This window comes from Cydia pomonella, chromosome 10, assembly GCF_033807575.1.
Source record: "Cydia pomonella isolate Wapato2018A chromosome 10, ilCydPomo1, whole genome shotgun sequence".
NCBI lineage: Eukaryota > Metazoa > Arthropoda > Insecta > Lepidoptera > Tortricidae > Cydia > Cydia pomonella.
Genome location: NC_084712.1, coordinates 16,691,705 through 16,706,530, shown reverse-complemented (window position 1 = coordinate 16,706,530; position 14,826 = coordinate 16,691,705). Strand labels below are relative to the sequence as shown.

Sequence of the window (14,826 nt, the reverse complement as noted above, 5' to 3'; positions counted from 1 at the left end):
ATAGGGATATAAGGCATGATTTCCCCTCTGGATTAAAAGGAGATGGCAGTCGCTTGCGTAAAAACTAGTATCTACGCCAATTCTCGAGATTAGTCGCCAAGTGGACCCCAGGCTCCCATGAGCCGGTACAGACGTTAGGAACTACTGCGCTAGGAAGAATGAAGAAAGGTTTCAAGGCACGAATGAACAAACTTTGCTGACAAGTGAAACTCACAATTTTGTATGGTCACCACTGAAAATACGAAAAAAGTGCCAAAAATATGTATACACGACTTTATTGCCCATATATTAGTATATGCCCCCTAATATTTATTCATAATTATAGGTCCGTTTTTCCGGCTGACGTGAATATACACTTCGAAATTTACATCAAATTACGTACCTACTCTCCACTCTTCAGCACTCGAAGACTGATTTTAAACAATAAATACTTAGAATATTTTCATGCTCTTGGTCCCAGGGGTACAACCGCTCTACAACTTTTTAAATGGAAATACCAGCTAAGTCCCTTCTCAGAATTTCAGGTAAATATTTCCATTGACGGGGGCGGTTCCTGAAACTAGTGCGATAAAGACAACTGCATCTTAGGCGAAAAATCCTGCGTAACCCAGAAAATCGAAGTTTCGTTCTCGACATTTTCCTCCTCCAATACCAACCTCCTCCAAACTTAACCAATCGTAACAAAATTTTGGGAACAGAATACATACTTCCTCCGTTGGCTCAGCGAACCAAAATGAGACTTGACATCCGACACAAGACAACGCCACTTTTCTCGGTCCTGTGCGGCTTCTCGCCAATTATTGGCTCGAAGTTCGCGCAGATCCGCCTCCACCATGTCGCTCCACACACGCAATAACAGAAACAGAACAACATGAACAGAACAAAACTTGGAGGAGTTAACAACTGGAGTGGCCAATGGTCATATGTATTGTATGGACTGACGTTTATCTGACATGGGTATTAGGACGTTACGTACCTACAAATAGTCATACATTTGACGTTCCCCTCGGCAAAAATCGGCAGACTGGTTTATACAGAAAATTACAGACAAGGCGTCTCCAGTTGTTAAATCCTCCAAGGAACAAAATCAGAACGAAATTATCTGTCTCTAACCGTTTTGATTTTTGCGTTTATTGTTGCCGATTTTGTTGCTAGGCATCGTTTACGGCGCATTTATTTGGCCGTTTTTAGCGCTTTTTATGAGGCCGTTATCGGTTTTAGTCGCAAAAATGACAAATTGATAGATTTAGTCGATGAAATTGTTAACTATTAGAAATAACAAGTACTGGTCCCATTAGCACGTCTTATTATCTTTCATTTTAAGAAATCAATTTATTGAAAACAGACTTACTTAATTAGTAATGTTTTTTTCTGATGGACGTTTAGGTAAACGCGCGTAAAGCACTGATGGTCGACTTCACTGGCGATGGAAGCGAAAACTGGCAGCTTTCTCGTGCAACGTATTAGCATCACTATACAGCGGGGAAATGCTGCCAGCATCTTCGGCACCATGCAAAAGGGGCCAAATTTTTTAGACATATTTTAATGTTATTTAGTATTCGTTTTTAGTTTTATTAGATAACTTAGTTAGTTTGTTTTAGTAGATACCTCGTATTGTAATTTTGAAAATAAAATAATTTAATATCGACGATAACAGATTTGATTATGTCGCGTATTTTCGAAGGGAGTAATGAAAATATAGCAGTGAACGGAATACATGGAATCCGCTTTTGAGAACATTACCGTTCAAATTCTCGGAACAATAGGGTTGTTTCCATCTACAAATCTTAGGGCAGAATTGTATCCCAATAAATTCTTTTGGATTATATGAACATGTTAAACTACTTTTAGGGGACGTGTAATGACCATATTTTTGTAAATATTGAATTTAAAATATCTGGTGGCACACGTCACGTGACCAAACTCGAAACGTCTTTGAAGATTCTGATGACGTCACAACTCTCGGATTGACACTGTTGACAGTTAGGCGATAAACAACAAATGACAAATGTCAGTTGACATGTTCGTATCTTCTACGTTTGTATGTAGTTATGTGTCAAACCGTAAACTGTGACGTCATACCATTTTCAAAGAGCGTTTTGGGCGCGAAAGCATCTGTCAAAATATATTTTGTTAATTTAACATATTTAAAGCCGTTTTTATTATAAAATTTGAATTTTAGGGCAACTTTTAGTTAATATAGAACGTAATACAAGGGTTTCAAAAAATTGGAAACAACCCTATTAGCACACAGACGCAATTACGCCTACATTAAAATAAGACGATACGTTTACAGAGCCTTTCAAAACTGATAAACGAAATAATAGTCATCTCTATTACACTAATGTACACAACTTAGTGTAGATGAAATGCATATAATGTCAATAACTATCAATCAGCGACATTAATCCGCTAATAACCTTCTTGCTGTACGTACACTGGCAGCTGAGAGTTCGCGGCTCATATTTTGATTATAATATGACGTGGACAGGGATAGGTTTATGCCATAATAGTTTGAAGAACCAGTCAAATAATCGACTTTTAAACCAACTTTACTACAGCAAATAACAAATATGTTTCGTATTTGGCTATGTACGAGTATATTATTTATCTTATCTTCCCGAAACCCAAAAACACTTTCTATTAATGCAATACAGACCAAAGTCGAACGTCCATATGAACAAAAATGTTGTTCATGAGTGCAATGAACTCTGTCCTCTTGCTCAGAATACAATTATTTGCTAGTTACCTATAGTGTTAATTGGATCTAATTTAATTTCGTCCACGTCATTCAAAAAGGTTGAAATTCTATTGAAACATTGTACATTATTGCACATTGGAAGGCACAAGCCTATAATAGCGATCAACAATATATAACCTTCCCGTTCTTCTTACATAATTTAGGAGCCTAATAATTATATATTATCGTCGCCTGGTACCCATATTACAAGCCATCGACCGTAATATTGTCCCCAAATATTTATTTATAAATAGTGTGAGTATCAGTGTAAGATCAGGGGCACCCGAAAATGAGATGGGAGGATGGATTCCCACCAAAGTGGATAAGAACTGCTTGGAACAGAGAAGACTGGAAAGCTTTAGAGGAGGCCTTTGTCAGAAACCCCGACAAACTGACTAGTGACAACTAAAAATAGTGACAAAGTAACATGACAGAACGATAAAGGAGTCAGTGAATAAAGGCTAATTGGATTGGATTCGAGTGTGAGCATGTACTACGGTATCTATCGCTATTGTCTCCGATCTCCGCCTTACGATTAACAATGTAATCATAGCACTGTATTCTTGTCATAGTTCAGCGGGGCGTTAAATTTCAGATCAACCGGATCCAGATACAGGTAACTGGTTCAAATATTGTGCGCAAGTTTTCGAGACAACTTACATACCTAGGACCCATTTCTCAAATGGTATTAGACTAATGTTATTGGCCCACGAACTGTCAAATTGTATGGGTTACCATGGTAACACACTAATAATATTAGTCTAATACCATTCGTGAAATGGACCCCTACTCGTATACGTTGTATTTATATTACTTCAGTTTTACAGACCGCTAGTGTGATGGTAACCTTACAATTTACGCTTTTTCGTGGATTTATTTTTAAATATTGCGCGCGCTAAATCTTGTTAAGTTAATCATTGCTAGGCAAAGTTAAGTAATAGTACATTATTACGGCTGAGCGTAGCGAAGCCGGATAGAGATACGCGACCGGCAACCCCATTTTTCGCCGAGATATGTATAGTGCTTTTCTCAAACTTGCAATTAAAACAAAAAAATTGTAGTCAATTTGTTTTGTGGCGACCTTTTCGGCTCGCCATTCTAACAGCGCAGCGGTGTACAACCTTACGCGCGTAAGTCCGCGCGCCTGCGCGATGCGCCTCCGCCGTTGCTTAGCAACGAATATGCACAACAGATCACCGTACCAAGCTAACTGATGGTAGAAGCTAACTGATGGTTGGATGCCAAGACGTGTCACAATTTGACGTTAAAAAACAAAAGAAGGTTGCTTTACAGTCCTAGGTGTGTAAGGCAGTATGGAATTCCTTTACATATATCATCTTCAATCATCGCATCTGTGTAGTATTTTCGGACCTAATTTGACGTAAGTCATGTCATCATTTCATAGCAAGTTTGAGAAAATTAGGTTTCCTTTTTTATTTCGCCTATATTTTCTCGCTCCGAGTTTTTGCTTCACAATTATTTCAGAATTTTTATGTTATTAGCTGATAACTTTGCTCATCTATCATCCCCTCGCGTCCTCTTTAAATATACAAAAACTCCTGAACTCAAATCTCGTAGCTATAGTAGAAATGAAACCCTATTGTTATGATGAAAGTATGGTTGCTTCCTTGTAACGGGAATGACTAGTGTTATTGAGTATTTCATATGTAGAAAATCTCTGATCGGGCGTTGATATTCAAGGTTGTGTATACTGAGTGTAAATTTCATCAATTATTCGATTACTTTGAGAGTAGCTCAAGAACTAAATATGGGTGGAGGGGTCAATAGGGGGTAAACTAAAGAAAAGTTTGATACGCAGTCTCAAGTTCAAGCGTTCTACTGATTGTACTTAAGAGGGAATAATAGCTTTGCGATCCTAGCGTATTAACGGACCTTTTTTATGAAATTCCATTCGGGAGGAAACTTTTTCCACTAATTAAATCTAAACAAATTTAACTTTGTTTAGATTTAGTTAACTTTGATTTTCATTGTTTTTTTTTGTTTCGCAAATTTTGAAAAAAAGGAAAACCTATTAACCTAGTTTTTCTTTGGGTCAATAACATTTAAAAAACCTACGCTGACATCAGAATGATATTTAAAATAAAGTAAATTAAATCATTTATTTTATTTTGCCAAACATTATGTATAGTCATAGTGGATTAAAAAGTGATTCAGTATCCATAATGTTTGTACCCTAATTTAGGCATGCAAAATAGTACATTATGATACAAGTGTGCTAAGTTGGTCATTAGTAATGACCAACTTAGCACACTTGTATCATAATGTACATTACAAACGAGGCGATATTGTGTAATGACCATAGCACACGCGTCTCATATTAGGTTTTTCAACACACTTGCGAGAAAAAAAGAAAACTTATAACATAGAATTATTTTGTCAAAACAGTAAAAGTACGTACAATTTCAAAATAGTGGCGTACAGTTTTAACATCGAATAATTGCACCAAAGCTGGGCTTGTAGCCACTTATTCACCAGTTAATTGAAGTAAGCTACCAACACGTTTTATAAGAAAGACTGGGCGTTTTTGCTGATTTTCTATTGAACAAAAGTTTCATATGCCGCCAAATATTTTTAACCCGATTTTGATAGTAAAAGGCTATCATCGTTCTCGGCTCTTGCCTCTATTAGTATTACTAACAGCGTCAATTCTATGTGTTCTTAATTTTCACTGCTTGAAAATGTCATTTTCGTCAATTTAAAAACTAAAAACATGCAAAATTATTCCAATTTTATGACAAATACGGAAAATGGCTGGCGCGTTATTTTTTTTTTACACACGATTCCAATGCGGGCGCTAGGCAAAGGCGCGAACGAAATCGACAAACGGGCAATTAAAAAAATGTAAAAAAGCTAATATTTTCGTATTTCTATTCGACTGATGGAGATCTAATTGATAAAATGTTATGTTCATTCATTAATGAAATTTACGAGATAATTTAAGCTATAAATTATGTTTGGTGTGATAAAACCTCTTTGAACTAACATTTAAAAAAAAAGTGTTACTCGACCAAATTAAGAAGGCTCCGTTTCCATGCATATTATTTGCAATCAGTTACCTTCTTAACTCCGTCTGAGTTAAGAATAAAAAAAGAAAAAGAAAGACTCAGATATTATAATGAAAAAGCACGAGTGTTATAATATACTGAAAAAGCACGCGTATTTAATATCTAGGATTATGAGCCAAAAATCAGTGGAATAAAAACGTCGTTTTGAGCAAGTGTGTTGAAAAAATTATTATGTATTTACAACAAACTAAACTATTATAACCTTATTATGCCTTATCTATTTACAATACAAACGCAATACTTATTATTTACATTTATAACATTACCTAAGAGTACTATCCGTATTTGTGGTACAATTGTTTTGTCCATGTCCAGTTAACACTCATTTGATTCATATGTAAGAAATTCGGATACTGAGTAAAAATTGCCTTGCCATTCATGGAGTGCTTTTTTGAACTGATTTATTGGAAGACCAAGAATCGTGTTCTTTAGTTATCGCACGCCAATACATGTACGGAACAGTACGAGACAGAGAGAGAGCGGCCAGTGTATCAATGTTACTTACAGAGGCGTCTTCGTAGAGCTTGTGGTAGTTAGGCACGCAGAACGGAGGCGCCGCCGAGTGGTTGCGAATCATCTGACACAGCTCCCTGAAATACACCTCTTGTTAGATAGTCTGTTCGGTAAGAGAAGAGTCTTAAAATGTATTGGGCCCCATACGGCATACATTCCACGACTCATCTCTTTTCGCACAGACTCTAATTTATATGGGTAGAGCCCGACCCGACTAAGCTAACTCTGCACGGTATTTGAAAACAAAGTGTCAATATAATCATTAATGTCTAATGATATTTGTCTTTTTATCTGAAAATAAGACGTTAAAAATAAGATGACTATGAAAATATGACGATTATAATGGTGCCGTTTGAATGTGTGCTGTTCAAGGCGGTGCGATGTTAGCCTAGACGGACTCTGTACACTTTGACTCAGCACGTCAATTAAAAAAATTTGTCCGCTCCTGCTTAGCTAAAAATTATGCAGCAAAAGTTAGTGATACGTCAGTATCCACTGTAATATTTAATCTCGCGCAACTAGTATTCAGAGAAAAGATATGAATAGGAAATTTGCTTATTTTATTATTTGTCACTGACGCCTTATTAAAAAATTTGGCAAAAAATGCAATTTCGTTTTAGTTTAGACGTGTTTGCATTTTGACGGTAACAAGTCAATTAAAAGTTTATAGGGAAAACGCTGGCAGTTTGCGTATTTCTTAGGTAGACCTTATCTCATTGCAATAAGGTTTACTGCCTCCACCATCGAGATAATGACTGCCGCCGATCAGATAGAATAAGGGTAGCGGCAGAGACTCACGTCGTTGGCCATAAAGATAGAGGTTATTGAGACAGCTTTGTGGTTTGTTTTCTCATAAAACAATACTAGATGATGACGACAAACCACGTGTGTTATTATTTTTCACGCACTTTGCTGTGTTTTAATTTGGTCAGTGATAACAATTTTACGATGTATTATAAACGGCATTCATAAATTTATTTATGATACTATATTTATTTTTTAGATGAAGAATTGATTCACCGGTTTTCGGTAATATTACAAGTAATAAACTCTGTTGCCAAAATATGCTGAAAAATTTGAAGACAAAACAGCTGACATATACGTTGGCTTACATAATATGGTACTATATAGTACAAGGACGTCCTGAAACGCCACCTGTCAGCCACCGGCATATCGTGTGAGTCGTGGGTGGAGCTTGCAACTCAGAGATCGGACTGGCAAACTGCGATCAACACTGGTCTCAACGGCTTCGATAGTGCACGCCTCGAAGATCTAGACGCTAAACGTCAGCTTCGAAAATCTTGGCCCAAGCCCTCCTACACATACACTTGCGACTCAAATGGCGAGCTTTACTGCACGATTTGCGGCCGGAACGACTTGCGGCAGAAGTTTAAAACAAAACTCGGTTTCGCAAACGTTCGAGCCCATGCACGTCAGGGCTATTACCGCGAAAATCGAACTTCGTCAATTGCGGGCATTTTTCTCTGCCACTCTTATTACGTCTTAGTGAGAGTAAAAGTAAAAGATCCCCGCAATTTGCGTATTTCGATTTTCGCGGTAGGCCCCCAGAATTTATAGAATACCTGATTTGTCCGGGTGTCACCGTCGACGTATACGTCTGGGAGGACATCATCATCATCACATGCCAAATATGGTTCGCAAAATACTGATCCATGGAAGTAAAATAACATCCGCTGCTTCTCTATACCAATTCAAATGTTAACCGAAGAAGTCCAATAAGCGCGGCATAAGGATTATCTTCGGTACAGATTGTACAACAAACAAATTTTAAGAGAGGTATGGGCATTGTGAATGTCTTCTCGCTTTGTGTGGTAGGGCACAGCCAGTGGATGTCATTCCAGATCTAGAGCAGAGCCCAACTGGAGAAGTACCTCCACCTTACAGAAAACCTACTCATAGTGTTGTGTTCCTGCCGGTGAGTAAGGTTGCCAGAGCTCAATGAGGGGGGCGGGTTTAGGGTCGGCAACGCGCGTGTAACTCCTCTGGAGTTGCAGGCGTACATAGGCTACGGAGGCTGCTTACCATCAGGCGGGCCGTATGCTTGTTTGCCACCGACGTAGTATTAAAAAAAAAACCATTCGAGAAAATGCTCAAGGTAATCTGCGAACGAAGATATCATAAACATGCTGTTGACGTATTCTGACCCTTTTTATTAAAAGCTTAAAGAGCAAAAAAATATTGTAAGAAAACTGGACGATAGCACAAGGAAATCAAACAATTTGTTGTAGAAAAAAATGTTGCCAATTACAAAAATCTATATATGCAGGAAGATGGGAAAACATTTGTATGGAGAAATGGCCTTATACCTACCCTCCTTTTCAGTGTTTAGATTATACAACTAGCAGGCAACAAGTTTAGGGATTAAGGGCTTTGTTGGCCCTGTAAGTTAATTTGTATGGAACATGATCCTCGAATAAAAAAACGAGGGCCGCATATTGATGTATGATTCATGCCCTGAAAATAAGGAAGAAAAGATACTGCAGCTGCATTACTGTAGCGGCTTTACTGTTTTGGTGTTATGTTGGTAACACCGTTACTGTCAGTCTGTCACTGTCAATTCCCTTTTTAACGAATGACGTTCGTTACCTCATTACTGTCGCAATTAGAACGTTCAAGTTATGATGTTGCAGTCGCAATCCAAAAGTAACCTTAACTAACAAAAAATATTTTGAAAAGATACTTTTTTACTCACTCATAAATAGGATTCGTTGGAAATGATGGCGTAAGCTTGAGTACAGCTCTGAAAGCCATGACGTCGCTACTGCTATTTTGACCCAGATGATCTGAAACAAGCATTAAAACATTAATATTCTGCCCCACCACGCATTAAGATGATATCAGACGGTTCATTTTATGCTAATTTTTGTGTTTCGTTACGCATCTTTCGCTCAAAGTGACTCGTGTGAACTGAATATAAAGTGAGCCAAAGATGCAGAATGAATTTATGAATGAATAAATGAAACAATCCGAATGATGATAACAAACTAAAAGAGAAAACTCAGCATAATGCTTGAATATGAAGCCAGCGCTGCTCTTCCCTAGGGCCCATTCGGTGATGCCATGACAGATAACACAAAAAGGTACATTAAACATAATTATAAAGAATATATAGTAATAAAGAATCAACGGAAAAGAAAACAACACAAAACAATCGTACGGAATACATAAATTTAGTTTTACATGAACGCCACCATATCACCTGTCAACGCTTGCTCGCTGCCAAATTGGAATAGTCATTCTATTGTTTGGCAGAGTGTGTTTGTTTTACAAATGGCTGTTACGGGAGGTTACGTAGAAATTCGTAAGATTCAAACTACGCTATAGCGTGGACGTATCTTTGCTTTCAAGGTCGGAAGTACGCGGCATGTTTCGATAGGATTGGCAATAATAATATTGACGTGAGGTTTTAATTTGCAGTCCTCTTTTGAAACGTTTCCTTATTGTTTTCCTTAAACGTGTATTTTCTTGCATTGGGAAATATTTCATCAATGGACGTTATTTCCAGACAACATAAATTTGACGGTTGTATTTATAGCGAAAGTTATTTATTTTCATGATAATACACCTTGCATTTAAAGTATGAGTTTTAATATTGAATGTGTTCGATCTTGAAATACAATTTTATTGAAGTGGCGCTTATTTAGTGGCGCTGTACACTTTTTGTGATGGGAAAAAATGTTAAACTCGCGTCAGAGATCACGTGACCGACAGATTGAAAATTCGTAAGACGTGTGGCGTGCAAATTGAATATCATCGAAGCCTGGTTACTTTTGAAAAATCGTATCTCATTCAAGTGTGACATTTTATTTTCTTCATAATCAAATTTAAGTGCTGTCATAACGGTTAAAGAGGTTTAATCTTTGTTAATTGTGTTGTATTGTATCTTTGTGTTGTTGGGTGTCCATGATTGTAGATAGGTACTCAAGTTTGGAGTGTATAATTTAGAAATGTTAGTTATTGAATGACATCCTAAACAGTGCACTATAATACTATAAAGAACCGTTTTTCCTTTAGTCTATTCCTATCAGGAAATGAGTATAGTAGTCTTAAATCAAGTAACGTTACTTGATTTACCGCGACTAGGGCATGGTATACTCTGGGTATACTTCACTAGTTCATATTAAAGGATTACAAAAGTAAACTATAACAACTACATACTTACTTTTAGTGCGGTATAATGCAAGATTTCATAGCCATTCTGACATCAGGATGGCGGGGGATTTTTTTTAAATAGCCCGTTTTATGGAGGTCCGTATTTCGTTGAGGTCCACCCGTCATCCCGACGCTCACAAATATACGTACTTATACAATACATAGTATAGTATACCAGCATGGGCGATGGCGGAGGTGCTCGGGTCGTATATCTCGTCGTCGACCGCAACCACGGCGTAGTCGCCGGTCTGCAGTAGCCCGCGGCGCTGCAGCACCGTCACGAAATCCACCAGCGCTATATGCTCGCCCAGAAACACGTACACTGCAAATATACATTGATTTAGAAATAAAGGACAAATCTAGGGCGATGCTCGGACTCTGGGATGGGATACGTATATATAAAGTCAGTGTCAGTCTCTTTCAATCAACACGAAATAAGTGACGTCACGGTAAGGTTTTCACATTGTCAGATCCGATATCGGCCTTTGAATAAAAAGTTGCTAGCAAGTCTTAATCGTTAGGTAACGCTCTATGGCATCTGGTCCTTTTATTTATACATTAAATACATTAATACTTTCTTTTGAACCTCAAACAATAATTTAATGTATTAAAAATATAAAAAGACAATTTTTACTTTTCGCTTCCTTATAGTCGTATCCGACATTCGGTATCGGACCGGACAGTTTGAAAACGCTCTAAACATAACTATTCTTCTTTATAGTTCTATCCGATTTATTAAATACAATGTGTTTGTAGATGTATAGTAGAGCCGTTAAGGCCCATTTAGATGGTACGAGTTTGTCGCCCATTTTGGGGCGAAAAATCGTATGATATTATCGTACGCAATAATCGCCAGGCGAGAATCGTATAAAAATGGTTACATTGATGCGAGAAATAAAAACTCTTCTACGATTATGCCATTCGATACTCGTGCGGAGATTATCGCCAGACGACATAGTTTACACGAGGAGCTGCGTTCTACTGAGATATTTGCTGACAATGTCTCGACTCATCTAAACTCATTCTGGTATGACATTTTTTCACGTACATGCGAGTATCGCACGAATCGGTCAAAACCGATTTTCATACGAGTTTTACCCGTCAATTTACGTGATTCGTTGCTAATCAATCACCACTTGTACTGAAATAATTCGTAATTAGCTAATTATATTTCTTGTTTCTCATATATTTTTGTATGTTAAGATAATGTAAGTTGCATTTATTTTAATATTTGCTCTTGGCTAAATGACTGACGTGACGTTGCCTTAAAAAAATTGGCGGGAAACAGCAGTAAATAAAAATTAAAAAAAAACTGAGTTGTACGTTTTGGCGAATATTATAATTAAAAATGTCCAAAAAAACATGAACTCGAAATACGATTCTTGCATGCAATTTTGTTTATACATTTAATTTTGTTTCACGGAGACATCCAACCATATAAGGTGAGGCGATTGTCGCCCCTTGTCATGCGATATCATATTATTCGATTTAATTCATCGTACTACGTGGTTAACGGCTCCACTATACGTTACAAAGACATTATAAATTGTGTCAAAAAATAACTATTGTCAAATGTCTGCGTTTTTCTAAAATAATTCTGGAGCTTTATTTCGTGCATGGTGTAAAATAATTTATTTTAAATACGGTTTTTACTCGGACGAGATTGAAGGTAATCGTTGGATTGTTACGCTTTTGTCCAATAGGGGCCGCCTTTTGCCTAAGATACAAATTACAGATCACATCACTTACCTCTAGTCTTGTCGTAGGTTTGGTCCACTATTTTCTCCATGTTGGATATGTTCAAGGGAATGTAGTAAGGAAAATTGTGTTCAGCCGTTACTATCATGTCATTGTGCGTTGCCAGTTTCTGCGGACAAAATACAATAAACTTTTTATATTTTCTTCCCTTGATCTAGGAAAACTTTACAGAGTTGAATTGAATCATGAAAATATTTTTTTTTTCTTTTCATTTTTTTTCACACAGATCGACCTAGCCCCAAACTAAGTAAAGCTTGTACTGTGGGTAGGTATTAGGCGACGAGATATATATGACTCACGAACAAATATGTGTGTTCTTCACATAAATAAATGCCCTTACCGGGATTCGAACCCGGGACCATCGGCTTCGTAGGCAGGGTCACTACCCACTAGACTAAACCGGTCGTCAAAACATAAGAATAACTTTTTTATTTTGCGCGCGTTTGTTTCGTCCGTGAAGGATCTCATTAACCTTTTGAACACCAAGAACACCTAAAGGCGTCGTTACTGATCGTGCCCACAGCGCTAAGTGTACACAACTTTAGGTGTTATGACGGACGCTGTCAAAGTAACCTTCACACTTTCGAGTAAGGTTTATATTAGCTCGCTTGCGCTCGGGAGCTTGGCGTTTGAGTGATATTTGTTTTTATGATATAAGCGTTCAAAGGGTTAAGTCTAAATTAAAAAAAAAAACAATAACAACTGTCTGTATCAGGCCAATCTAGTTTTAGTTATTACATCTATTTCCAATATTATACTGATATGATACCTATCTGTTAGTGTCAAAAGTGACGTTTTTATTTAAAGAAATGTCACTATTTACACCGACAGATCAGTATCTTATCAGTATCATATTGGAAGCCGATCTAATAACTAAAACTAGAATTACCAAGGGGTCAGGTTGCTGCAAAAACTAAGTACCTAATTTATAAGTACACAATCTTTGATTTATTAAAAATAACTTCAACTTATCATAGGCCAAAGTTACCCCAAGTTAGAACAAAGTTAAGTATAGCCAAGAAGCATAACATAGAAAAACATTTAGTATTCAAAAATCTTTATTTTTTCAAATATATTTAATTAAAGATATAAACGTTTCCAGTAAAAAAATAGTATTTCTCCGAAACCACGGGGACAACGCCGTACTCCAAACATCGGAGGTAAATTTAAAACTTAATACGCGATTAAGTCCCGTTTATATTAGTTAATAATGCGTAAAAATCGTGAAAGTTTAAACAGTGTTTTAATAAAATTGTATTTTGGTGGTTTCCTGTAACAGCAAATTGTACCACCAGTCGTCATGTACCTTCAGTCGCCATCAGATATATCGACGCGGGTAAGGCGCTGACAAATATTTGAAGACGCCTCTATTGTCAAGGCGCTAGAGTGCGTGTTCAGATATTTGTGAGCACCTTGGCCGCTCCGATATATCTAATGGCGACCGTACCTATGGATCAGAGTGTTAGGCGTTGGGCCCTAAAGGCGACGGATGAAAAGAGATTGCATGTAACGGAGATGAGAATGCTAAGATGGATGTGTGGCGTGACGAGAATGGATAGGATAAGGAATGAGTATATAATAGGAAGCCTGAAAGCTGCACCAAAGGCGGATGGAGTGTGAAACGAACGCAACTGAATGAAAAGATGACGGGCGACAGAGAGGTATATAGGAAGAAAAAGACATACTGTGCCGACCTCAAGTTAATGGGATAAAGGCAAGTGAATGATGATGGAGTATTTAAGTAGGTACTTTTCTAAAATATACTCTAGGCTACACGCAACCGGCTGGTACACAAAGACTACAATAAATAAAAATAAATAAATATTATACGGACATTCTTACACAAACAGACTATGACGTCAATAAAGTTTGCCTGAGCAAACCTTTTTTAAACACCCGCATATTTAAGGGACATGCTATTGGTTCTCACTTCCGTGTTTTTGCCTGACCGCCTGCAAGACTTTTACACGAGTTTCGCCTTAAAGGTACCTCGCCCCGCGAACTGGATTGTATCTAATGATCCTGAGTACTGAGTTGTTTCATCTTGTAATAGCGCGTAATTAAATTTAATCATTAACAAAAATGAATCACTTCCATGAAATAGTCCAGCATATCATAATTTTATCGTTAATCGCAGTTGCACATCACAAATGGTACTTTCCGAGCGCAAATGTGCAATCTCTCGATTTTGCACGATTCAATCTAGATAATATGACAATGGGACCAACTGTAAATTATGCTTTTTATAATAAAATAATAAACTAACTTAGTAAGGTCAATACTATACGGGTAGATGGATGGGTTGGCCCCGTGGTTGTCTGGTAGAGAATGCCTTAAGGTATTAAGTCCGCCATTTGTACTTTTTTGTATTGTGCAATAAAGGTTAAATAAATAAATGTGGCTGACCGCTACATTGGGGTCTGTTTACACATTCATTAGTGTTTATTGCGTGTAATACATTTCCCACTAATCGCATGTAGCAAGTAGGCATGAAGATCAGTTACGCTTATCCGTATTGACCTTGCAACGAAATATCGAAAAATTTGTAGGAGAGGC

General features: G+C 37.3%; 1 protein-coding gene across 1 annotated transcript in view; it reads right to left on the bottom strand.

Annotated features, from left to right (window-relative positions):
• The window catches only part of LOC133522294 (guanylate cyclase 32E-like), a 204,658-nt gene that overhangs the window by 171,238 nt on the left and 18,594 nt on the right, over positions 1 to 14,826 (bottom strand). The window contains exons 3-6 of the mRNA XM_061857577.1: positions 12,262 to 12,379; positions 10,688 to 10,834; positions 9,053 to 9,143; positions 6,332 to 6,416 (exon numbers count right to left, since the gene is read on the bottom strand). Coding sequence (XP_061713561.1) covers positions 6,332 to 6,416; positions 9,053 to 9,143; positions 10,688 to 10,834; positions 12,262 to 12,379 — 441 coding nt within the window. The remainder of the gene's footprint in view (positions 1 to 6,331; positions 6,417 to 9,052; positions 9,144 to 10,687; positions 10,835 to 12,261; positions 12,380 to 14,826) is intronic.